Genomic DNA, 27839 nt, shown 5'->3' with positions numbered 1-27839 from the left:
ATCTATCTTAAGTTACCAAAATCCAACATCTTCTAAATGTTCCTTGCCAACATTATTTCTACGCAAAATACTGAGATTTAGATGTGAGGTATGGTGACCCGACATCTGCTAAACATAAATGGTCTTGGTTTTAAGTCACAGTGTTAAGTCACCAAAATTCAACATCTGTCTAACGTTGGAGCTTGGTGTCAACCCAATGTTGGTTTCTGACAGATATGTGACTTTGATTTCCAACCAAAATTCAATGACTGTACAACGTTGGATCTCAATGTCAACCCAATGATGGGTTTTGATGGATACGTGACTTTAATTACCAATCAAAATTCAACGTCTGTACAATGTAGGAGTCAGATTTCAACCCAATGTTGGTTTCTGACAGATGTGTAACTTTAATTGCCATTCAAAATTTAATGTCTGTCTAATGTTGGGGCTTGATGACAACCCAATGTTGGGTTTTGATGGATACGTGACTTTGATTTCCAACCAAAATTTAACATCTGTACAATGTTGGAGCCTATTCTTAACCCAATGTTGTTTTTTGATCTATCTAACGTCGGGGCTTAATGACATCACAGTGTTGTTTTTTGACCAATCTATGACTTCAATTATCCAACCAAAATTCAACGTCTGTCAGATGTGAAGAGTTTAAAGTCTTTCTGATGTCAAATTGATGTTCAGTGCCTGCTGGACTTCAATACGCAGTGTTTCTCTCTTTAAACAGCCTGCAGCTGTGCTCACTACCTCTCTTCATGTGTGTGTGTTTAAAAGTAAAGGCAGAATATCTATAAAGACTGACCATCTTTATAAGGATGAATAAAACCGAAGATCCGTAGGCCGTAATTCTTCCACTTCGGAGCCACGGCCAGCTTCTTCACTGTGGTTCTGGCCTGCAAGGAAAAATGGCAAATAGGATATTAGTTTCTGTATCTATTCTCAGGTCCAACTAATGCCCCCATATGCACATACTCACGCCTGCAAATCAGCGCCCTCAAATTAAGAGCAGCAGTAAATGAGAGCTATGACTAAATAATAGTCACCGAACGCAGAGGTGAGAAGCCCAGGGGCTTCAATTTGCACTGTACACACACAACCCAGACTGAGAGGTCGCCATATTTGCATAGTGAATATGCAGGTACATTTTTAAACAGGCAAAGAAACATCATTGTCCCCAAAGTCGGCTCACCATTTGCTTTACGTTTGCAGGGTCATTCTAAAAATTGGGCCCACAGCGTTACATGAGATGCATTAAGAGCAAAGCTAGAAAAATCTAAATAATCGTAAAAAATATTTAAATTTAATAGTTTACATGTTCTTGTTAACATGATGTATGTTAACAAGATATACAATTACAAAGACAAGTATATACAATACTATTTCTTAAAGAATAACATACTAATTTTATTAATTGTTTATTTGTACGCAGCCATTTTCACATGCTCGTATTGATCAGCAGGACATGTGCACCTACAATATGAAAAATAAATCTTTTATCAAACCTTTTCTAGGTTTCAGGATTAGACGTGTCCCTGTTTACAGAAGAAATACTTATTCAATATAGCCACCCTGTCACGGTAACTTGTTTGGTCTGTTTAGAAATTGGGCCTCCATCTTTAACCCACCCATTCAGTGAACACACACATACACACAAGTGAGCAAACACACACACAAGCACACATGCTCGGAGCGGTGAACAGCCACCTTGCCTTGACTTGCTCAACAGTGGCAGCTTGCTGAGCCCGGGTATCGAACCCACAAGCTTGTCATAAAAAGCCCAGTGCTGGTTTAAAGTCATGAGGTTAAGTTACCAAAATCTAACATCTTCTAAATGTTCCATGCCAAAATTCAACATCTGTCAAACACTGGAGCTTGATGTTAACACAATGTTAGGTTTTGATGGATACGTGACTTTAATTTGCAACAAAAATTTTACATCTGTCCAACATTAAAGTTTGATGTCACCCCAATGTTGGCTTTTAATGGATACTTGACTTTGATTTCCAACCAAAATTAAAAGTTGGAGCAAAATTCAACATCTGTCAAACACTGGAGCTTGATGTCAACCCAAAGTTGGGTTTTGATAGAAAGGTGACTGCTTTCCAACCAAAATTCAACATCTGTACAACGTTGGAGCTCGATGTCAACCCAATGTTGGATTTTGAAGGATATGTGACTTTGATTTCCAACAAAAATTTAACATCTGTCCAACACTGGAGCTTGATGTCAACCCAATGTTGGGTTTTGATAGATATGTGACTACTTTCCAACCAATGTCCATGTCCACTTAACATGGAACTGTAACGTTGTTAGATTTGTTTATACTAATACGTTGTTCATTTTAAGTCATTGTGTTTAGAAACCAGAATTAAACATCTGTACAATGTTGAAGCATGATGGAGCAAAATTCAACATCTGTCAAACACTGGAGCTTGATGTCAACCCAATGTTGGATTTTGAAGGATATGTGACTTTGATTTCCAACAAAAATTTAACATCTGTCCAACACTGGAGCTTGATGTCAACCCAATGTTGGGTTTTGATAGATATGTGACTACTTTCCAACCAAAATTCAACATCTGTACAACGTTGGAGCTCAATGGAAGTTGGGTTTTGATGGATACATCAGTTCCAACTAAAATTCAACGTCCACTTAACATGGAACTGTAACGTTGTTAGATTTGTTTATACTAATACGTTGTTCATTTTAAGTCATTGTGTTTAGAAACCAGAATTAAACATCTGTACAATGTTGAAGCATGATATCAACCTAATGCTGATTTTTGGCAGATTTGTGACGTTGTTTTCTGATCACAATTCAACGTGTGTACGATGTAGACGCCAGTTTCTATAGGAATTCACAAGTGTGTCCCATTCATAAATGCATTTCTATTCATAATCATATTCTAAAAGTTAGAGAAGTGGGCTTGGGACCAGAAGGTTGCTGGTTTGATCCCCTAGACAGACAGTTCCACTGCCATATATCCACACCCACATCTTACAGCATACTGTACACACACTCACTCAGACACAATATTTAGCTTCACTGCTAAAGCACTTACATGTGGGTACAGTGGGAAGTGGAGGTTCTTCCTCAGCTGAGAGACAGATGAGCCACACCAGTCCTCAAACACGTGCAGGTTGGCCTGTCCCTTATACTGGAGGAACATAAAGAGCAGGAAAAAGGTCAGTTCTGCGTAATCACACACACAGCACATAGCAGAAGAAGAACTGAACCTCGTGCCTCATACTATCTCTCTATGAAAGAAGATCCTGAATATAAAATAAGGTGCTAAAATAAGCTGGTGCTGCAACAACAGAGCATCACGACAGTAGTAATTCACACACAATACCAGGTGTGAGCTAGAGGGGTGTAAAGCCCTCCAGCATTGAGTTGTGGAGCAGTGGAACTGTACTCTGTGGAATGATGGTTGGTGCTCCATCCAATACTATGGGAGTTGGGGATGAGGTGTTGTCGCTAACACTGTTTTTGCTGAATGCTATCAAATCCTCACGGCAATGCTCCTTCAAAATCTAGCCGAAAGCCTTCATCCCTGGACAGTAGAAACAGTTACTTCAACACAAGAAGTTTGTTGGACTTCTTTTTACAGTTCAGGTGTCCCAATACTTTTGTCCATATAGTATAATAAGACAAAGACACAGAGACGGAAATATCACCTGAAAAAAAGAAGTCGATTTGAATGGAAGTCTATAGAGACACATTCTTTTCAGCTCCGGGCAGGCTTTCCACCTGACCTGCCAAACCTTGACACTTTTAACCAGGCTGTGAAGATGACCACAGGGGTATATTTGTATGAGCTGTGTGAGCTTTGCATCAATAACACTGTATGTCCTTGTTGGACAAGCTTTCAGGTGTGGTCTCTGGCGACCTGTCCAGTCTTTGCCCTATTTCATTCCGTCTCTGTCTCCCAACTCCTCCTGATTCCAGCGCTGAGCTCTCAGGCTGCAGTAGCTCTGCTCCGCTCCACGAAGCTCACTCCTCCCTCTGGGGAGCTCCAGCACACAGACAGCTGACTGCATGCAGCTTCCTGCTGACTTCATTTGGAGAGCAAAGCGAGGGGGGGAGAACACGAGAGGAGGAGAGCAAGAAAGAAGCAGGGAGAGATTTACTCTCCCAATACATCCCCAGCACAGGCCCGGGCGTGTCCGGGTCAGGCTGGCGTCGGATCCATCTCTGGCTGAAATTGGGTCTGTGAATAGGCACAACCCCAGGAGAGGCGTGCGAGGTGTTAGAGGCAGGAGCTGAGCCAGAGTCGGCTGGAAATCAATGTCACATGAAGTGTGAAAGCAGCTCAGCTTCCTCAGGCTCTGCTTCAGTCTTGGGTAACGGGTCATTTAGGGGTACAGGGCTCTACTGTTCATCAGCATATCTCAGGTTTAATGAAATTCAAATGTATTAGATCAACATGTACTGAGTGTTGGATATTGGTCGTTGAAGAACCTTTTATGGATGGTTCTCTAAAGAAGAATTTATGTAAATAAGATTAAAGATAATAGAGAATCAATTTGCTGATCATTTTTCTCTAATTAGCTCCTGAGAGTTGATCAGATCCTACTCTTGGGTTAAGGATTACAGCTGCTCTGCATGAGGCTCCGCGGTCACAGGACACTACAGTTCCTTGTTCAACTGCTAGATGGATCTACAGAGCTTGTGCACGGCTAGACTGGTGTTGAACTCATAGATGTGCTGGCTCTTCTCCATCAGTCTGGCATTTTTATTATTTTTTGCCGGGTCTGATTTGAATATATCTTTTATATCTGTAGAATGTGTAAAACTACCCTACATAGTGGGGGAAGCAGAGCAAAGCCCTTTAACACCACTATCCGGATACTCCTCTAGAGAGTCCATCAATCAACTGCGTTCCATTTACCTCGGAGGTCAAATGTCGGAGCTGGGATTGATAACGAGTCTTTGGAGTTTACCACAAAGAAAGTCAAGCGCTTCTCAGGTTCTCAGTGATGGTTTTATAAAGGTTTGGATATTATAGTGTGTTTTTTTAATGTTCCACTGTAAAACAGCTCCACACTGCAGAACCTCAACTCCTTTATTTATCTTCTGAGAACGTCTGCAATGCTGCTGCAGCCGGCTGGGCAATGATGTTTGTTAATGGTGCCTTGAGAACAGCAGATGATGCTCTGACCACTGTGGTTAAAACAAAGACTCGGAACTGGATTGGATCGGGACACTCCTAATTATAATTATAATGATATTATAAGGGAATTATAAGGGAGTTTTTTTTAATGAGTTGCCATTGTTCTGTATAAACAAATCCTTATCTGTCCCTGACCCTTACTAAAGAACCTCGATAAGAATAATGAAGAATGTCAAGAATGTAGGAGTGAATTCCCAAATTCTTTAGGGAAACCAAAAGCCCCTGTTCTATGGCATTGCTCCCAAAACCCTTTGTAGCACCTTAGTCTGATCGATTTCAGCATTTCTGGCTGGAAAGTGATATCACATGGGGTGTGAAAGCCGCCTTCCTCTAGCTGAGCCTTTAGGGTCATTTATGGGTAATGGTCTCATTTTGTAATCACGTATAGAGCATGTCAGGTTGATTGTGAATTCATGAAAGAGAAATACATTCGATCAAACTATACAGGAGTGTTGAATCTAAATAAAATAAATGCACTCGCCCAGGAGGACCTAAAGGCTGCTTTGAGCCTCTTTACGCTAGAAAGCTTTCGGAACGATTTGCAAAAGCAATTTCTCGCATTCCAGCCAGACAAATAATCAAGATTCATAAATTCCTAAGTGTTCCTGGGTGTTGCTGAAGTGTGAGGGAAACAGCTCTTCTGTAGCAGGTGAGATACTATCAGACTGCCCCCTCCATCTGGCCGTCTGCTTTTTGGTCACTCTCCACAGCCAAGGTTTAAAATTAGCCTCTCTAATTGCAGCTGCTGTGGACGGCGGCATTGGCGCCCCACTTACTCTAAGCAGGGGTGGACAGCGGGCCACTTGGGATCGAAATGATCTATCTTAGACAGATACAGTGGCCGCTGACCATACCGGTCAACGCACAGCGATTCTTCATGCTTTGCTTAGACAAAGAGAAAGGTTGCAGACGCCAAGAATCTATCGTACAACAGGCCTGTGGTCTTAGTCCATCATGGCATGTGCAGATCTTACATTCTGCCCTCATAGATCATTGAAATTATGTCTTATAAGTGAAGAATCAATATTAATAAATTAATAAGAAGAATTAATAATTTTAGTACTTTTTAATGTTAGGACTGAGGGAAGAATTTGATTTCTTGATGTTTCTCAGTTTGGACGTGGACGATTCTGAATCGACTCACGAATTAACTGAATCAAGAATGAATCAAAAATTGATTTGCTTAATGTTAATTGATAACGTAATGTTGACGGAGCGCAAAAGGTGGAACTTAGAAGTGCGAAGGTGTGACACCACAGTCTTATAAGATGGATGAGTGAGAAATTCGACATCCGGCACCCTCTGCATTAACAGAAAGATTATGGAAGCATTAGGCTTCCATGAAGGTGAAGGGAAAAAGGACCGGAACAAAAATCTCCATCAAATGTATCTCCATTTTTGTCATTTTTAAGTTTTCGCCATGGTTGGAAGCCTGTAGCTGCTCTGTACACTGTGTAAATAATTTTGGATGAATCGGCCAATAGAAATGCTTACTTGGAATATTTTGTTCATTAACTTTCATTCATATTTAAGAGCATTTTTGCACCCTCCTGTAAAGTCACCATATCGTTGTTATTGGACAGCGACGATATGCAAACATGACAAACATGAAAAACCATATTATGCCATTCCACTTAATATGGATGTGCCACACCTGCCTCTGTTTGGCCTCACCATGTGCTCACAGGCTCACATAGCTCTGTTTGTTTCTTAGCTTGTCTTTTTAGCCCTGCCTGTTCATTAGTGTTCCCTCCTGTGCCTCCTCTGTAGCCACGCCCCCCTGTTAGTTCCAGGTGTCCCTTGTTAGTCTTAGTATAAGTGCTCCTTTGTTTTAGCATGTTTCTGGTCTTGTACGTGTTCACGGGTATGTATGTTCATGTCGTTTCATGGAAAGTTAGCGTGGTCAGTTTGTTCTGTTTTTGTTTGTTTCAGTGTTTGGTTTGTTCTTCAGTTTGTTTCTCTTTGAATTCTGGTTGTTCTGTTCAGTTTCATCTGCGTTTATGTCTGCCTCCGTCTCCAAGCTTCACGCATCGTGACAGGATGCAAATCCTTAGCAATAAAAGTTGGGATAGATTTGGAATTTGCTTCGTCCTTTCTGAGTTAGGTGGAAGCTTTGACCCTAGTGGTAGCTGAGCTCTATGGTCCTCTGGTTGGAGGCAACTTCGGCCAGGTGTTTTTTCCTTGCTGAGTAGATGTATTAGATGGTTTTAAATGTTGCAAATAAATTCTTTCTTTTCATCTTTCATCTTACAGTACATTAGTCACTGGTGGTTGAAGCAGATGCAGGTATGTGTAGGCTGATAGTGGCGGTAAGAAGACAGGACATATGCATTTAAAGCTGTAAAATCCACACATTCAATGTAGAAGCAAACAATCGCATAAAGTCGACGTGATGTTTTTATGTACCTGCAGCTTGTGAGAGGTCCTGGTACGCAGGAAAAAGTCCCAGTACACCTAAATTAGTGTAAAAGCCCACTTTGAGCACTGATTATTAAGCATACACAGCAACTCTGCCACTGTCAAAGCAACACTGTACATTTTTACACTCATAGTGGTCATTTAACACCAGCAGTATTGTGTTTGCTGTGCAATTTTGAAGCTCACTGTGAGAGTTGATCAGGGTAAAATACAGCATCCCAAAGCGAACTATGACAAAATAAATAGCCTATATTTCAGTTATTGGGCTAATATTAGCTCCTCTAATGTGTGACCCAAAATAAGCCCAGCTTTTCAGCCTAGAGCCCAATCAACATATTTATTTGAATACAGATATTTTGGTATGTTTTTTTTTTTTTTTTAAGTATTTCAGTTAGAAAACTTATCTGGTTCAAACTACATTAAATTGTATTCAATTAACTGTGTTTGCCTCATTTTTCCAGACATTGCAGCTAGACCTCTGTCTGTTACAGCTATCCCCATGTATAGGGTTGGTTTTGCACTCTTGCTGCTTTCAGCTGAATTGCTCATGAATTGTAGTTGCTGGAAGTTTATATATTCATTTATAGTACAGTTATGTGGATTGAGTGTATAAAATTAATCTCTTAATCGTAAGATTCATTATTTAGTTATTATATTATGTGCCCTTTAAGCTTACCAGATTTTGTGTCCCACAGAGTCCCACAGGGTTCCATTTTAGGGTCTACATAAATACAGAGGTTAAAGTGTCTAAGGGGTTAATCAGGCTCAATTATTTGTTTAATTATTTAGCACAAACTGTGCATCTGTGACCGATTATCATCAGTGATCATAAACAGTATTTGAATACGTTCTTTCTTTCGCTTTAAGTAGAAGGTCGTTGCCTTTCTCTCCGAACCTCAGCCACAGCTGAGGGATGAGCTGGAGTCATTCTCACTGTTTACAGTCGCGATGTTGCCGAGCCGTGATAGCATCTTTAACTTAATACGTAGTCTGCTTCTTTCTTGGATCCAATATTCAGTGGAAACCTCCAAATCCCCTGCTATCAGCGCTAATTTACGTATTTCCAGATAGCAAGAACTGAAGAACGGGCAGCTTTTTTAAACATATTCAGCTGGGATAAGAGCAGGCTTTCAGACTCCAGCATATGGAGGGAGAGAATGAGTGGAGCAGAAAGGACATTTCCTTCTATCAGGGTCATCTCTCCATGCGTCCAGACGAAGCCCCGCTGATGTATTCCCCACACTTGCTATTCCCCACGGCCATATAATGGCATTCAATAATAGCGCGAAGGAGCTCGTAAATCATGAGATGAAAACAGAGGTCGTTCCTCCACCGGGGTGTTTCTCTCCATGCCGTGCGCAAAGGGAAAGAATGGGGGAGGTTGGCGAATCAGCGGCTCAGTCCCAACACACCGCTCAGGGACACTGGAGGAAGGAAACATGGCTGTGGTGGGACTGCAACTAGGCATGTGTAGTCCAACTAACTGGGAGAGTTACAGGCATTCAGCTACCCAAGGAAATAACATCAGCCTTATAAAATACACTTATTGGCGGGGGGTTGTATGCTTACTTTTGGGTGATAGCACGGATAATAAACATAAGTAATAACATCGTAGTAAAGCAGTAATTAAACTATCAGTTGGTTTAACATATAATGGCATGCAAAATGTATGACATGTTTTTTAAATCCTATTCCTAAAGTTTTCAGAGATTTTCCTCTTTACCACAGTGATATTCTTACATGAATTCAGTAACAGCCAATGACAACTGACATGTTAATAAGCCTGTGCATATTAATAACCAGTATTCAGCGTCAAGTTTCAGAAAACCTTCAGAATCAGAGCCAAAAGGTACTACTGAAGGAAGGAGAAATACTGTGGGAACTATAGTGACAAATATTTGTCCTATACTGTGACATATTTGTACTACACTGTGACATATTTGTCCTATACTGTTACATATTAGTCCTATACTGTGACATATTTGTCCTATACTGTTACATATTTGCAACATATTTGTTTATGCAGTACCATATTTGTCCTACACTGTGACATATTTGTCCTACACTGTGACATATATGTACTACACTGTGACATATTTGTCCTAGACTGTGACATATTTGTCCTATACTGTGACATATTTGTACTACACTGTGACATATTTGTCATATACTGTTACATATTAGTCCTATACTGTGACATATTTGTCCTATATTGTGACATATTTGTACTACATTGTGACATATTTGTCCTATACTGTTACATATTAGTCCTATACTGTGACATATTTGTCCTATATTGTGACATATTTGTACTACACTGTGACATATTTGTCCTATACTGTTACATATTAGTCCTATACTGTGACATATTTGTCCTATACTGTTACATATTTGCAACATATTTATTTATGCAGTAATACATTTGTCCTACACTGTGACATATTTGTCCTACACTGTGACATATATGTACTACACTGTGACATATTTGTCCTAGACTGTGACATTTATCCAATACTGTGACATATGTGTCCTATATTGTGACAAATTTGCAACATTTTTGTTTATGCAGTACTATATATGCCCTATACTCTGACATTTGTCCTACACTGTGGCCTATTAGTCCTATAATGTGACATATTTGTCCTATTATGTGACATATTTGCAACATTTCTGTTTATGCAGTACTATATATGCCCTATACTGTGATGTTTGTCCTACACCGTGACATATTAGTCCTATACTGTGACATTTGTCCTACACCGTGACATATTTGTCCTATACTGTTACATATATTTGTTCTATATTTTTTTTTGTTGTACACATTTGTTTTATACTGTGACATGTTTATCAAATACTGTAATATATTTGTCCAATATTGTGATATATTTGTCCTATTCTGTGACATATGTATCATATTCTGATGTGTTTGTCCTATACTATAATGTATTTGTCTGATGTATTTGTCCTATTCTTTGATTGTTTCTGTTTGTCTTATACTGAGACCTGCTTGTTCTATACTGCAACATATTTGCCCTATCCTGTGACATATTTGTCCTTTTCTGATATGTTAGTCCAATACTGACATGTATGTCCTATACTGTGACATATTTGTCCTATAATGACATGTATGTCTTATACTGAGACCTGTTTGTCCTATTGTGGCATGCATGCTTTCACTTTGCTTATGGAGGATTTGCTAAATTTTAAATAAAGTTTCTTAGCACTTTTTTTTTTTTTTTTCTTTCCATAACATCATTTTAGCTTAGGTACCAGGTGCAGCCATGTTGCCAAGGTAATGTCAGAATAGCAGAGAAAAAGAGCAGGCTCATGAAGATGAGATGCCGTCTACAAAGTTTTGGGTCAGATTGACCGCTTTGGCCTTTCGAGGCAGAATTTTTTTTTGCTTGAAATATTAATCTCATAACAATATCATAACAATAGTTATGGCTAGTTAGAGATGGTGTGGGGGTTTGACAAAGCTATTACATTTCCAAAATTCAAAACGGTCACAACGACCACCTTGGTCATTTAGTAAATGATGTGTCAACATCTGTTGCACTTTGTCAACCAATCCATACAGCCCTACTACACAGCAGCAGCAGGACTGCTGCAAAACACCTGTGTCCAGGCTCAATGCAATCTCCCAGCCGCGGCTCTCCTGAGCTTTCCCTTCATGTAATAGCCTCCTGAAGCATGTGCCCATTGCCCAGCTTTAGCAAGAACCTGGCAGCTCATCTATTGCAGACTTCTGAAGAGGGTCCTCCAGGGACCGGAAGGTGGAGGAGAGGTTTGAAGGGGGCATGCCGGGTCACAATCCCCATTTGATCTGTGACTCTTCATTTCCCTTGCTCATGTCATGTCTCCTGGGGAAAGAGGAGATGAGGCCTGCCCACAGTGCCAGAAAGAGACACTGGCTATTAGTCAACACCGCGGCCAGCAGATTCGAGCGCATTGCTCTTCTATCATTCAGCAGGGTGGAGAGTATGCAGCGGTGTGGAGAAGAAATAAGCCGCCCCCTTTGCGCTGAAACTTCCTCAGGCTCTGATGTAAAGTTAAAGATGAAGATGTCTGGTGAAGATATTAGAGTTGCCCGATATTCATTTATAAATCCACTGACAGATCTAAGTACTGGAATTCATGATATTGTCTTTACCCAAGTAAGATAAAATACTCATTAAAAAAGACTCTTCTGAAGATTCTTCTTTAAGAATCCACACTTTATATGTCACAAGAACTGAACAAGCTTCTGCAGAACCACTAATGTCCAGTCTGCTAGTGCAGACCACACCCTGAGGTGAAACGATAAGGCGGACAGTGTTTTTGGCCAGGAGTCAGGGTTAAGCCTGCCCCCTACCATTAGAGTGGTGATTGGGAGAAGAGGGAAGAGACAGGGAGGAGGTTTGTTTGGACCGGGGATAGACTGGAGGTTTGGATGTATAAAGAGGGTAAAGACCTACTAGAGAAGGTGGGGTTAAGGGCGTGGTCCTTCTCCCAAAATGAAGTCAGACAGTTCCCTTTTTCTAGGATCCTTCAAATGTGGCCAAGAAATGCACCCTCTGTTTCTGGGAAATCGAAGATCTCAGCTGGTGGATCCTTCAAGAATTTCAGTGGACCACATGGAAAATTGTGGTGGCTGCAAGATGAAGTTGCAGCTCTTGGGTTTTATATGAGATGTAATTTTCAGTTTAGTGTTTTTAAAACAGTGAGATTTTAACATGTCGTGTTGCTTAATCTAGACCACTCGGGCCCCCATAACCTTCTCATTTTAGATCAAATCATTCTCTGGTGGAATTCCTAAAATGTTTACATCAAAAATGTTCACGGCACACCTTTCCTGCTGCTGTGGGACACAAGTGTGCTTTAGCACGCAGGTTAAAGAGCATTGTTTTAGAGACATCTACAGCCTAAACTCTTCCTCTGTTACTCACTACCATTCATGTTTCTCCACAGAGTGCGTTTGTTTGGAAGTCATTATTGTGCTTGATAATCAGAGTGTTAAAACTGGCAGGATGCTAAGATGCTGCTAATTAGTAGGGGAAGTAATGAGGCAGCCAATGGCAGAACGCGATGCTCTTCATTATTGGGTGATGAGAGCCTGGCACCCACACTGCTACTTTGGCTGTGACTCAGCGTGATTAACTTGAGTGTTTTCTAGAAGTTGAACCAGCGAGGAACTTATTTAAATTGGTCAATAAGGCATTCCTCTTAGGGCCTCATCTGAGGGATTTAGCAAACGTGCCATGATGCCAGCTTAACAGAAAGAGCAGATCTGGCTTGTCAGTGCTTCTGGACGATGTGGGCTTGTCTTCTGAAGGCTCAGGTGTTCGCAGGTGACTAATGCGTCTATATTTGGAGAGTAATTGTGCAGCGATGGAGAGCGAATGGTGCATCATCGGCGAAACGCTTGTTGTTTTGCCATTCTTCCGGCCACCTGTTCGTGTAATTTTAGCATGATTCCTGAAGGGCTGGGAAAGCTACAGACGGATGTCTCCCCAGGGAAATCACAAACCAAGCGAGGTAGGGGGACAGAGGGAGGGAGAGAGTGAGAGAAAGAGAGTGAGAGGGGAAGAGTGAGAGAGATAAGTGGGGTTAGACACAGACACAGAGAGAGCACAGAGCGGAGAGATGAAAACCAAATCTCCCTGCTCTCCTAACACTGTGTAGACTGCATCCACACACAGCCCTCTGGAGGGGCTGCATTACACTGTGTTAACCGAAGGAGGTAAGCAAAAGAGGCTTTACCTCCGGTTTCCATGGCAACTTGAGGAACTTCTGGCTGAGAAGTTTCCGGATCTCTGTCTGGCCTCGGCTCTCCTGCCCGGCTTCACCAAGCTCATCCCCCTGGAACGGAGAAAGTATAATAAATATGATGTATATCATCATTATCATCATGCAAAAAACTGCTATGTCCATAAGGCTTTTTTGCGTTTTTCACTTTATTACCTTTATTTGAATCCGTCAGTCATTCGTTACCTCATGTGACCTTACGTCATGATGAATGGACCAATAGAAATGCTCCAAAATGACTTGGAATCGAATCCTTTTACATTGACTAACATTGAAAGTTAAGAGAGTTTTTTCCTTCTCCTGGAAAGTTGTCATTTTGGAGATATGAGGTTTCTGTGTTCTGACAGTGACAAGATACATACACACACATTTTTGCTGTGGACTCATACACATACAGTTGTTCAGCTGTTCTGCATCAGAATGGAGCTGAATGATCCCTTTTTCTCCACTATGAGATTACTTCAGGAGACCTCCGCCTCTATTGTTCAAATTCATTTCGGGGGCCAAGCACAGTCGTGTCCTTCTTTCTGCATCACACAGACTCGAGTAATTAGGAAGGTATTTGTAGCTGTGGAATTCTAGGTCTTTTCAGAACAGAGCTATTCACTATTCAATCCTGGATGAATGATGGATCTCTGGGAGAGCTCTGCGATCAGCTTGTTTTGGGAAGCTGTGACATCATGGGCTTTTGCCTCGCAGCATCCCTGACATGCCCAGAGCCACGGTACTGTTTCTTCTACTCACAGCAGCTCACGGCCGTCTACAGTTCATGTTAGGGATGTCATGATCAAGGTTAATTGCCCACCCCCTACCCCTTCAGATCTAATCAGAGTCTCTTAATGCTGGCTATTGGACGATAATAATCCGATCTGGTCCTATATATATATATATATATATATATATATATATATATATATATATATATATATATATATGCTGTCATGTCAACCAAAAAACCTGTATCTCAAAAACACTTTACAGGACTTTACAGGAGAACGAAAAACCATCTAAACTTTCAACTGAATTCAATGTAAAAATATTTTAAGTAATTTTGCAGCATTTCTGTTGGTCCATTCATCATCAAACTTGGACCCAATGTAAATAACAACTGCTAGATTTACATTATTGTCGAAATGTAAAAAAAGGAAAAATTCTGAAAATTAGAGAGAGTGAAACAAGGTTATACTATATATCCACTGCCATGGAAGATGATCTCCTTCGTTCTGGTACCTGGTAGCAGAAGTCTTCTGAGTGGACTAATAAATTCTGCTCTCAGAAGATAAAATGCAGTCTTTCCTCCATACATAACTTAATAAACGTAATAAATGTCAGTGATATTTGAAAGGATTTAGAAGCTGAAATGAGGGCAGCTAGAAATACAACCCTCTCAGTCTAGACTCCAAGTCTAGATCTGCCGCTGTGTGTGGAGCATCATTTCACAAACTGAGATGGAAGAAACATTTCATCACCCTTATTACCGTCACAGTACCAGTATTGTCATGCACAACCACAAACTGATCCAGACACCCACCACTGAGTCACAGTTCTACCTGTTAAGCCAGATGTCTCTTATGTATAAATCGTTAAAGATTGAAGAATATTCTTGAACTTATCTGAAGTATTGCTGAATGATGTCCAAGAATGTCTGATTGAGGAAGTGTAAAATGCTCTTGATAAAGTCTGTTTTCATCTTAACCTCTAAACCTCACACTAAAAGCTATTACAAGACTTTTTTGGGGGGGGAAATGCGTCAGGCCAGCTATAAAGTGCTACAGTATCTGATTACAGAACGTTTTTCGAGTTTTTCAGCTTAGTTTAGTCTCCTAACTCACATCTTTAAACAGCTGAAACTGGTTAAGATGCTTAGTCTGTACCCCCCCCAGTTTGTTTACTGTTTATTCCCATCTGTAGGTTAGACTTCCCCCTATCACATGACTATAGAGGGCCTATAGGGACTATAATGGGATTCGACCTTATGACCTCCTGTTTAAATTTCACTTGCAGATCTGTGATGGTGACCTGTGTGGCGTCAGGTAGACGTGAAGGGAAATTCACCACAAGGACACCAAGCCAAATACTTCCAGGTGTTTCTACGTTCCGGTGATATTTAATCTGTTGAATTCATGCAAAAATCAAAAGAAATAAAGAAACAAAACAAAATAAACAGAACACAGAAGAGCTAGATTGCGCACTCTTTGCCAAACAAGGCCTCAGCGGCCTTAATCTGAAGGCTGCGAAGCCTCACAGACATCTACCATTACGTCAGCTTACTCTGTACAACCTGAACCCCCCATTGCCTTCTACACAACCCTTTAAAGCCATAGCCCCCCTCACCCCCCCATTCTCAGCCTGGAGCGGACCAAGTGTCTACTATAGGGGTGGTCATCACACAACAAACAATGACAATACAGCAGACAACCTTTAGACCGATATTTACACATCTCATATACAGGTACTGTTTACATGTCTTGTGTGAATGGCCATACTGAGATATACTGGTAAGTTAAGCCAGCTGTAAATATTAGCACTATACTTTTATTATAGTTATAGTTACTGGTATGTGTTTTTCCCCTTCTAGGTTAACCGTGGATCCTTCCAGGATCACCAGGTAAGAAACAGGCTTAGTGATGGTATCTACTGTGTATCGGGCTGGTGATAAGTCAGACTGTATTAGCTGGCCTGACAACAACAATATATCGTTAATGTGTGCATGCAGAACCGGACGTGCAGTGTCTTAAGCAATATCAAATTATATCAAAAGTCATGCTGGAACTTGCTTACAAAACTTACAAAATTCAGCAATTCTGCCTCTTCATTTTGCATTAAATTTCCACTGGAAGCATGTTATATCTGATATTTTTAGCAAGGGGGGACGTATGCATTTGGATTGCACCATGCAGATTTAGAGTTACTGCTTCAGTAAGCTAGCATTAGCTAGAAGTTGGAATGCAAGACTGAAGACGCAGTACACTTCCTGTTCCTGATTTAACAACACAGCATATGGATTGCATTAATAATATCATGTATAATATTATAATATTATATGATGGATTCTGGTGAAATCTGGTGAAAATTCCTGTTTTTTTATATCACAATAAATATGGCAGAATATCTCTGTCATATTGGTGCATTTCTATTGCTTCATTCATCATGAAATTTCAATACAGAGTAAAGAACAACCGGATTTATATGACAACAAAAAATGACATCAACTGTCAACAGTCATTTCTCCTTTCCGCCTCTCGGCATTAGATTGGAGGTCTGGGCCTATCTGGGCCTATCTGTGACTGCTATGCACTGATTTCAATGCAAGGTAAACAACAAATGACCACATTTCTCAGAGCTCGGTCACATCAGCAGACCAGAGAGAGACGCACACGGCTCCTGTCACGCACGAAAGCATCGCTATCGCCGAAAATTCCAATTAGCATCCGTGTCATAGGCAAAATCCACAGAAAACAAGTCTCTATTGTTTACATTGCAGCACATCCCCCACTGGTCTCAGAGGCTCAGCGGGTGTGTGCAGGTTTCCATTTTTTCCCCCTATCAGGAGTAATCCCAGTCTGCCTTCCTCTCCTAATCCCTGACATATCGCTGCCAAGCAGCCAGCATCAAAACAATGCCTCGGCGCGGCGCACAATGAGCAGCTACTCTACACGTTACAGTACAATATCCTGCACCCAGCTGAGAGCCACTACAAATCACATTCATAGCTACTGGAGCTACTCCAGGTCCAAACAATTAGCAAGTGCTTCCTTCAAAATGTGCTGCTTCAGAGTGGGATAAAAAAAAAAATCGCATTTTGAGCACTTCAGGGCAGGGAAAGCAATTAAAAATGATGTTACCCTGCCTGGTTAATGTTCAGCACAATGCAGCGTTCTGAGAGGCCGCTTGGTTTTTAAACGGATGCGGGACACAAATAAAAAGTAATTGCATTGCATCATGTCGACATAAAACAGCGGCGCTTTTCGAACAGGGCCTAAATTAGAATCACGCCGCTAAACTGCGGCCTAACACAGCAGCCAAAATCAAATCCAACCTGCCGAGCTCCAAAGTGACTGCCTAAACTCTTAACACGTCTTTGTTTCAGGAAGCCAGTGTGACAGGTGGCCAATTAGAAGACAGAGACAAATAGTGTGTCTGAGAGGCTGCGAGTGTATTTGTGTGTGTTTGCGGCGAGAGAATGCAGCGTGACAATCACGCAATGCTGTGTATCTTTAATGTCTGAGCCCAGAAGCTGTCTCTGATAATGACACGCAAATGAGCCGGCTGCCTGCTCCGATGCTGAGCTAAAGCGAGCGATGGCGGAAGACGGAGATTCGTCCATGTAATGTTCCAATACCTCACCTGCTGAAAGGTCAGGTCGAGGTGGGGGGGTGGGGGGAGGGTTGACTGACCTCTGTCTGCCATTTTCTGTATCCAGATATCAAAGTGATGTTGACACTTCATTGATTTTTGATCGGAATCATTATTTTGGATATTGGTACTATGAAAGGATCAATGGTAAAATACAGAGGAAATGTTGGCCACAATAACATTGACTATACATTGAGTTACAGTTGACCGGGAGATCATGTGACAAAGGACCCAAACGGACACTTACAGTTAACTGCTCCCTCTATGCAGAGAAAAGATATAACAAAAAGATAACAAATAAGTTCATTTTCTTAGATATTATTATTATTATTATTATTATTATTATTATTATTGGTAATACACATAAGTTTAACTGAATATTGATCATTTTAATGCATTAACTAAACTACCGTAACCCTTTACTGTGGCAACATGGCTGGCTGTGACTTTATCTAGCTGCTTACTAGCACTACTGTTCTTCAGCTGATAATGGAAATGCATTACTTTTCTTGCTCAGATAAGGTCAGGCTAGCGCAGCATGTACACTAGCTGCATAAGGAGCTATCTAACATTAGTGTGGGTAGTTCGATTTTAATTACCCTGCGGAAAATTAAACTAGCTAATTTAACCACAGTAATAATGTTCTTGCCTTGAATGTGCTGTAGACTGTGCCATGCACTGGATTGCTAAAGCCGAACAGGCTAAGGACTTCAAAGCTTTGTTAAATTTAATATGTTTTTTTTTGCATAAATGCATAAATAAAAGCACAGAAGTGACATCACGTCGCTCCCTCCCTTTTTTCCCACTGCCAACAACTGCCCCGGGGGAAGGCTCAACCCCCTGCCTCTAATCAGTGAGAGTCCCGATGTTACAAGGCCTGGGCTGGCGATGGGGCCAAGTTGGGTATATGTAAAAAATAGTATTTAAAAAATGTATATATATATATATATATATATATATATATATATATATATATATATATATATATATATTAGTTCATTACATAATATTTACATAAATGTATTTTTGGAAAAATGTACATTTGCAAAAAACAGGATTTAAAAATATGTACCTATATTATTTTATTTACATATATTCGTTTATTACATATTTACATCAATTAACATTATTATTTAACATATATATCTATTAATGAATATGTTTAATATTATATATTTTTTTGCTGTTCTATTACATCCAGTACTAAAACATCTATATTAACTGACAACTTCAGCTGAAGGAGCCATGGTGCTAGCTAGTCTACCTGCTATCAGAACCACATGCTAGCTGAGCATTTGAGGCTGTTTTGCCTTGTTCCTTTAAACGTTGTTTAAAATAAAAATCTTGTAATTTTTAGTCATACGGAGCCAGAGACCGCCGTGAAATGAGGCAGAATGGTGTGGCAGTAATCACTGTAGCAAAGCTGACAGGAAAGTCAGACAAAGGGTTGGGGAAAGTTTCATTAATTTCCTGCGTTAAGTTTGGCTGTGCTACTTTAATCAGGCTGAGATTTTGCAAGCTGTAGATCCTGAAAATCAGTTAAGGGCGGGTTCGAGTTGAGTCATGATCCAGTTAAAGCTGTTTTCACACTGATAGTGGTATGCGCTCTGCTTGCCACTCACGTCGGTGCGAGCTGCTGTTGACGGTTGGGCAACAAAAAGTGGGAGGCGCTCTCTGTAGAGTTGATGTTTTTGTACAGCGCGCGTTCAGAAACGGACAAAACTAGCCTTTCCTCCATGTTGGAGGGAACTAGCAGACACACCGCTATCCTATTAGCTGTGCTGAGACTTTTTTGACCTTTATATGACCCCATGCACCTACCTCTAAGGATCCTTGATGAACTTTTGGAGCTTCTTCAATTTGAAACTGTGGAGGAACCACTTAAGGATCCTTCAAGAAAAGTTCATTTGAAGGTTCCTCCAGAGTTTCAAACTAAAGAACCTCCAAAGGTTCATCAAGGATCTTATACTGCTCATTTAACCCATCTGTGGTAGTGAACACACACACACACACACACGTAAACTAGGGGCAGTGAGTACACACACACTGCCACCTACCAGTCCGGCCAGCGGGCCCCCCCACCCGCCACCACCCATGGCGGACCGGCGGCTCTCCCGCCTGCCGCTGCTGCCTGCTTGGTGGCCGTGCTGAAACCTAGATGGACTCGTGGCTGTCTGCCACTATTAATATCACCACTATTAACTTTCTGTTGTATCTGCTTTGGTAATTTTTATCATTAATGTTTAAATAGTTCTGACCAGAGGAGGATGGGTCCCCCTTGCGAGTCTTGGTTCCTCCCAAGGTTTCTTCCTCCAGCTCTGAGGGAGTTTTTCCTTGCCACTGTCGCCGTTGACTTGCTCACGGGGGGTCTTTGACCCTTCATGTTATTTCTTCTTTCTTCTCTGTCTCTGTCCTTTATTAAGTACTAATTATGTAAAGCTGCTTTGTGACGACAACAGTTGTAAAAAGCGCTATACAAATAAATCTGACTTGACATCCAGAGCAGTGGGCAGCCAACTCCAGCGCCCAGAGAGGGTAAAGGGCCTTGCTCAAGGACCAAACAGTGACAGCTTGCCTTGCCTGGGAATTGAACCCACAAGCCTGTTATTGATAGCCCAGTGCTCTAACCGCTGAGCCACCACTGCCCCGCAAGTAGCAGCACTATATTTTTAAGAGGCTAAAAGAGGTAGAAACTTTACTATGTGGTTTAAGCAGTTCATGTACACCAGCTGCTGTTGGCTACTGGCTCTCTGTGACTGGTCTAAATCTGCCTTTCAGTTGTTCAGTGTTCTAGACGTTCTGGCAATTCTCATAATATGCTGAGAAATGTATCATGATAATAACAAAGGAGTAAGACAGCTAAATTATACCAAGAATAATGTGTGTGCAGGATAGACATGAATTTTGAATATTGATCAGCAGGTGAAATTCTTGGGCCTACGTTAATAAAAAATAGCTCATACCATGGCCTGGGTGACCTCCCTTCCACCCGACCTGTGAGACAAAACAGCACTGGCAGTTCCTACCACCACAGCCTGTAACGTTCCTCAAATCGTCCCGAGTCCTCTGTGAAACGCTATCGTATTCCTGGACTATTTCTAAAGGGCGAATTCTCTCCAGAATCGTGACAAATATCCTTCATCAAGCGCAGAAATCCGAACAGCACAATAACAGCTCTCTCTCTCAGCTCTCACTGAAATAATGAGGCCATGTCCACGAGCTCATCCATGCCAATTAAAGCCCGGTGCCGTGACCCCTGTCGCGCAGTCAACAGCGGAGGTTCCAGCACCTCGGCTAAAAGGTGTCCAAATGATTGGCCTCCGCGCCGCTCAGCCTGCCTGCCGCTATCCACTGCTGTCGAAGTGCGAGATGGTATTGACCCCGGCGCGAGGCGGAGGGCAGGACTCATAAATAAATGAGCTCTGGATTCCCTCGCCCTCCGTGCTCCAACAAGACAAGAATGATAACCAGATGGCTCCTGGCACCCACCAACAGCTGGAGGCACGGACTCAGGAATATCAGCAAGGTTAATGAATTCTCCTTGTTAGATTAGCGGGGCAGCGAGGAGAGAGGAGAGGGACGGCTCATGCTCTGTGAAGGTTTGATCATTGGGAGGAATTAAAGAATTCGAAGGCCGCCAGGGGTTTTGAGGTAATGACGACGCTTCTCTTTTTCTGAGGAGCGCAAACACAGGCGCGTCAGGGTCGACGGCGTGATGGCTTTTATTGTGTTTCCCTTTCATTAACCGGGAAATGTCAAAACAGAGGGATCAGGGAGAAAGCCAATCCGAGCAAAGACTCATATTTTTCGTACAGGGAGACAAATTACCATGTAATTCTTTCTGATACTTTCTGAATACATCATTTCTAATCGCTCTCCAGGTTAGATGACCACGGTAATGTCCAACCACACCTTTGATTATGCTTAAATATTTTAATGAGACTCTAAAACATCTCCCTTGTAATCTTTTCTCAATGTTTTTGTGCATTTATTTTAATACATTATTTGTCCAAAAGCCTTCTTCCCTGGAGAGTAGAGACAGTAACTCCAACAAAAGCAGGATGAACTCTGCTTTAATATTACAGAATGGATGTGCAGGTGTCCCAATATTTTTGTCCAAATAAAAATTTTAAACACAAATTACCATCTTGTGTCAGAACACAAATAAATAGGAACCTATTCACTGGTTAACCAACTGCTTTGAGAAGTGGTTGCACAAATTTTAGCTGGATGATTATTTTATGGATTAAGCTTTGATAGAAGCACAGACGTCAATCTGCTGAAGGTCCAAGAGTGAAGCATAGAGGTCATGCAGGAGAACAGGATGGAGACGAGGGGCAAGAAGTCATCCGAAAGAACGGGAGTGTAAAGTAGGGAACATGCACTGCATGTTTCTCCTGAAATAAAGGGCATTAATAGAAGCTTTGCCCTTCCTTTGCTACAGCAGTAGCAACCACTACTCTCTTGGAATGGTTTACATTCATCCATCAGAGCATAAGTGAGGTCAGGATGACTAGATGACTCATTCTGGATCACAGACACCACTCCAAATCATTCCAAATGTTCTGGAGCTCCACCACTCCAGAGAACTCTGTACTGGGAGCTTTAGTTTTTGCCCATGGAAATCTTAAGACCATCTATGGCTGCTTCTAAGCTGTTCATCTACAAGCAATTCCTTGTTGTGGAGTTATACAAGCTGTGTTTGCGCAATTGAATGCCTGTGTCAGCAATGGATGAGCCTTAAAATAGCTGGATTTCACTAATTAGAGGAGCTGTCTAGATGCTTCCCAGCATATAGTGTATTAGCTAGAGATTACACATAACACACATATAAGGCATACTACAGTAATGAATTTGCAAAATGCACAATGGCACTGCCGAAAGTGGTATCTCAAGTAGATCAGGTCAGGTGGACTCTTTAAACCATTTGCCAAATTGATCCAGACACTGGTAAACATTGCTAGTCTTTAGATCAGTGGTGACCGACCCTGGTTCTGGAGATCTACAGTACCTTCCTGTGGAGTCTAGTCTCTAGGAGCCTTCCACTGGCTGGATCAGACGCATTAGTGTTAGGTAAAGAGGGAACAGTAGGTTGGATGGAGGTTGGAATTCAACTCAATTCAACTCTACAGTAAAAGGAGGTTTTCAGGAGCAGGGTTGGTGAGCATTGCTAGCTCTTAGAGCCTGATGATACACTAAGCAACACTGATGCTCCATAGTTTTATCTCCATCAACAAGTTTTCGAATATAATAATCATAAAGCAGCATTGGTGGGACTCGAACTCACAACTCATTCTGAAAAGTGCTTCTGTGGATCCCAAAATGAAGCCGTCCCTCTTAAACTCTACTCTGATGGCATTCGTTTTACAAGGGGAGATGGAGCAATGTCATTTTACTGCAGGATGACTGTGAAACTTATGACTGCATCACCCGGGATAAAAAAATATATATACATCAGGTATAAATGACTAAGATGGGAGTGGCTACTCTCCAGAAAAGCATCCTTTTAACCAAGATCATCTTCTAGTAGCAGCTTCAGGTTCATACCGCAACACGTATGCAGGCTACAGGCCATGCTACACAATGACTTAACCTAAGCTGCCAGAAGTGCTGCTCCTCTTGGGGGTCCTTTGGCTCATCCTCTGGATTTGAGTGTTTGTTGACCTAAAGCTTGCCACACACTTGAAAAACCCAAGGTATCTGTGTCAATGACTCCTCGAGCATCTCCACACTGGAGCAAAAATGCTATAATATGCTTTTCCACAGGATATGTCAGTGTATGTATCCACAGGTTGTTTCACAGAAAGTAAAAGGCGCCGGAATTCTTACTGACGCGGAGGAGGCCAGCCCAAAAAATGAGTGACATGCCGCGGCATTCAGATGGGCAAGTCCCTGAGAAACTCTGGTAATTATTACAATACCTCCCCATGTAAAACGAGAGCAATGCAGGCCGAAACGGCAAACCAAATGTCCAGTGCACTAGAGGCGGGCAATCTGGCGATATTTTATCGTATTGTAATAGATTTACATTTACATTTACGGCATTTAGCAGACGCTCTTATCCAGAGCGACTTACAAAAGTGCTTCACTATTTACCCAAGAAAACCTTAGCTAGTTAGAATAGACTAAAATTCAAAGATACAAAGACATTACTAAACACAATACAATAAGGTGACCATAGTACTCTATTCGCTATTCGTCCACGTACTCTCTGAAGAGGAGGGTCTTCAGTCTACATTTGAAGACAGCGAGCGCTGGACTCTGATGTTCGGACACCCAGGGGAAGCCCATTCCACCACTTCGGTGCCAGGACAGAAAAAATCCTGGACACTTGTCTTCCACAGATTTTGAGGGATGGCGGGTCAAGCCGAGTCGTACTTGAAGCTGGAAGGGCTCTTGGTGCGGATCGGCTTTTGACCATTGCCATCAAGTACAGAGGGGCTGGTCCGCTCTTGGCTTTGTAGGCCAGAGTCAGGGTTTTGAATCTGATGCGGGAAGCAGCTACAGGAAGCCAGTGAAGAGAACGCAGCAGTGGAGTGACATGGCTGAACTTAGGAATGTTGAAGACGACCCGTGCTGCTGCATTCTGGATGAGTTGCAGGAGCCTGATGGTGCGCAGAGGAAGACCAGTCAGAAGAGAGTTGCAGTAGTCAAGGCCGGAAGTGACGAGAGACTGAACGAGCACCTGGGTGGCCTCTCTACAGAGGAAGGGTGTTGTACAGGAGAAATCTGCAGAACCGAGTTACATTTGCAACATGACTTGAGAACGATAACTGATCACCCATGACTACACCAAGGCTTCTAGCTTCTGTAGAAGGAATGACCAGTGAGTTCTCAAAGGAGGTAATGCAAAGATAATAATAGATAATGCTATCATCATACACAACATACTTTTCTGAGGGTATTATGGATATTGTTAGTGCTTACAGAATACTGATCAACTGAAGTGCAGCATATTTGAATAAAAATGACTGTATGAAGTATGAGAGAATATTTAAATATTGTAATTTTTAAGAAACTGCTGCTACTGGTGCACTGGTGGGCTGTGATATTCAACCGGTTTGTAGACTGGTTGCAAAAAGATAGAAGAAAGAAATCTGAGCTTTTTTAGATCTGTTCTTTATGGTTTAAGCTGTCACAGACAGCTATTTGCTGAAGATCCAAGAGTGAAGTGTAGAAGTCAGGATGAAGAAGAGGGGTAAAAAGTCATCTGAAAGAGCAGGAGACATGTGTCAGTCCTAACCTTCCTCGTGTTGGGAGCATTGCTAGTGCTAGGGGGAGATTGTATGGTTACTTTGCAGCATCAAATTGGGAAAAAAAAGGGAAACATTTTACAAAAAAAAAAAGAATATTCAGACATTGGAATTGGAAAAATGAATAGTTAAATATCCTTAATAACCATAAAACATACATAAACCACTGCTTTTAAACAAAGCCAGCATACCAGCTCATTTACATGAACAGGCTCTCCTGGCTGAGTAAACATAATAGACAAAACCGAGGTCAGCAAAAATGATTCAAGATAGAAATCTGAGCTTTATTGAGCTTTCATAAAGTGTAGAAGTCATGAAGAAGAGGAGGGAGGATGATGAGGGGCAAAAAGTCATCAGAAAGAGCAGGAGCGCAAAGCAGGGAACATGAACTACACGTTAAAAAGATAGGATTCATCTGATTGTCCAGCTTTTCTTCTGAAATAAAGGGATTATTATGTTTTCTTTCCCTCGTTTGCTGCAGAAACAACTGCTACACCCAACCCTTACCTTTAGATTTAGAACCTTTATTATAAAACATGCAAAATCAAAGGTAATTAACAGAAACCAAAAACGCAGAAAAGAAACAGGTTGTGTCGCAGTGCTGTTTCACAGTAATAATACGACAAATGCTCTGCAGCTGAACACTCAGGTTAAGTAAGTGAGGTCTCGGTAAGGGCAAACAAAGAATGCCTCCATTCCGTTTTTGAAATCTGTCAGTAATTGCTTTCTGCACAATAGCCCAGCTTAAACAGTTCCACCCCAGAAGCCTCATTCTCATAACTCATCATTACATCTCGTTGCTGCTGGGTGCAAAACAATTAGAGTGTGGAGTTTGTCAATGCCAAGTTTGCTTGAATGCAAAATTGATATTCATGGTATTATTTATAGTGCTCAATAATATATATATAATGCTGCGTCACTAATGAATCTGCAAGAAGGAGGTAAATGGAATGATGCAAAATCTGCTACAGGAAAAAATTTCAGCATACTGAACATACATGATATTAATGAGTTTGAGCCGTGGCCTAAATGTTACAGATGCAGGCTTGGGGCCAGAGGGTAGGCCTGACATGATAACTATATATATATATATATATATATATATATATATATATATATATATATATATATATATATATATATATGGATGATATGGTGTCCCAGAAATAACTGTTTCAGAAACTTGAGGTTTTTTTTTTTTGGGGAGTTTGGTGGAATAAAATAGGTATAAGGCTGTATTTTAATGTTCTTATTTTCCTGTGAACAGTGAGCCAAGAACTGCATGGCTGCCAGAGAAAATGAAGTGTAAAGTAACAGTATGCTTTATAAATAGATGGTCTATAAATAAATCCAGCATGGCTGCTTGGCTTGCAGCTTGCCGGTGGATGGGGAATCCGTTTTCCACTCAACTTTTAATGTTATTCTTCATTCTCTTTTAACTCCCCTATCTTCCCCTAGCTGCCCTGGGGCTCCAACCCCACTCAGCCAGGCCGACTGTTGTCATACTCAGCTTCCTCGACTGTGTGGAGCACACACAAGCCCAGGGTCATGCGGTGCACAGGAAGTGCGTGCATTGACGATAAAGAGCATGTGCAATAAAACGGTTCTTCAATATGGATAGTATGCAGATTTTAATTTTGCAGTTGTGTTTTCTTAATTTCACACCATATTAACAGTTTCTATTGCTCTTTTAAACAAAGCAGGGGACGACTTTCTGATGTTTTAATTAATATTTCATATTTGATCTCTCTCCCCGGCAGCCTGACTAAACTCCACTCGACTGTCCCCTCCACTGCACAAACTGATCTAGTTTGTTGTAGTTTCTAAGAAGTCAAACCCTAAGATACAAGGGAGTGCTAGCCTAAAAGCTAATGTTCATTAACTGGCTACAACTGGCTACAGTCTCTTTAGCTAGCTGCCCACATACAGCACCAAAAGGACACCAAAAGTGTCCTAAAACTCTTTTTTTATTATAAAAAGATATATTAATCCCAGCTGAAAAATCCAGCTCAAGACTAGCCTTTGCTGGTTTTGGTTGGTCTAAGCTGGTCCTTGATGGTCAGAGCGGCTGAAAAGCTGGTCATCCAGAAGAAAACATAACCCTCTACTGGTAAGCTAACTTGTTAACCAGCTCCTCATCAGCATAGTGTATTGCATTTGTTTTGGTCTTGCTGGTCATGTTGGTCACGCTGTTTGACCAGCTTAGTCAGGCGGATCAACCAGCTTGGTCATGCTACTCATGCGCCTCGATCAGCTTGGTCTTACTGGTCATGCTGGTAAACTAGATTGGTCATGCTGCATTGACAATTAAGAGCATGTGCAAGAAATTTGTCAAATATGGATAAAATTCAGTCTTGATTTCACCGTTGTGTTTCCGAATTTCATGCCATCATAACAGTTTCTATTACTCTTTTAAACGAAGCAGGGGATGACTTTCTGATGCTTGAATTAATATTTCATGTATGATCTCTCTCCCCAGCAGCCTGACTCAACTCAAGAGTGTCTCCTCCACTGCGAAAACTGATATTGGCAAACAAAGTCATCTTGCATCTACTTAATATATCCCTATAATATCTCTCCTTATGAAGATAAATATATATATATATATATATATATATATATATATATATATATATATATATATATATATATATAGAGAGAGAGAGAGAGAGAGAGAGATAGAGATTTTCTGTTTTTATCCAGTGAAAGGATCTTAATTGGCAGATCATTTCAATAGTTTCAACAATATATACCAACCAGCTTGGTCATGTCTGTCATACTGATTGACTACTTTGACTAGTTACGGTGCTAAAAGCAAAGCTGCCCTATGCTATGCTATGCTATGCCATGTGGCTCC

At 41.2% G+C, this 27839-nt stretch overlaps 1 protein-coding gene across 1 annotated transcript in view; it reads right to left on the bottom strand.

Annotated features, from left to right (window-relative positions):
* b4galnt4b (beta-1,4-N-acetyl-galactosaminyl transferase 4b) overlaps positions 1 to 27839 on the bottom strand; it is a 147974-nt gene that overhangs the window by 60111 nt on the left and 60024 nt on the right. The window contains exons 4-6 of the mRNA XM_072670977.1: positions 13329 to 13427; positions 3057 to 3152; positions 797 to 887 (exon numbers count right to left, since the gene is read on the bottom strand). Coding sequence (XP_072527078.1) covers positions 797 to 887; positions 3057 to 3152; positions 13329 to 13427 — 286 coding nt within the window. The remainder of the gene's footprint in view (positions 1 to 796; positions 888 to 3056; positions 3153 to 13328; positions 13428 to 27839) is intronic.

The sequence above is a fragment of the Salminus brasiliensis genome, chromosome 25, assembly GCF_030463535.1.
Source record: "Salminus brasiliensis chromosome 25, fSalBra1.hap2, whole genome shotgun sequence".
In the NCBI taxonomy this organism is placed as follows: domain Eukaryota; kingdom Metazoa; phylum Chordata; class Actinopteri; order Characiformes; family Bryconidae; genus Salminus; species Salminus brasiliensis.
The sequence above is the reverse complement of the archived record's forward strand: the minus strand, read 5'-3'. Positions and strand labels throughout refer to the sequence as shown.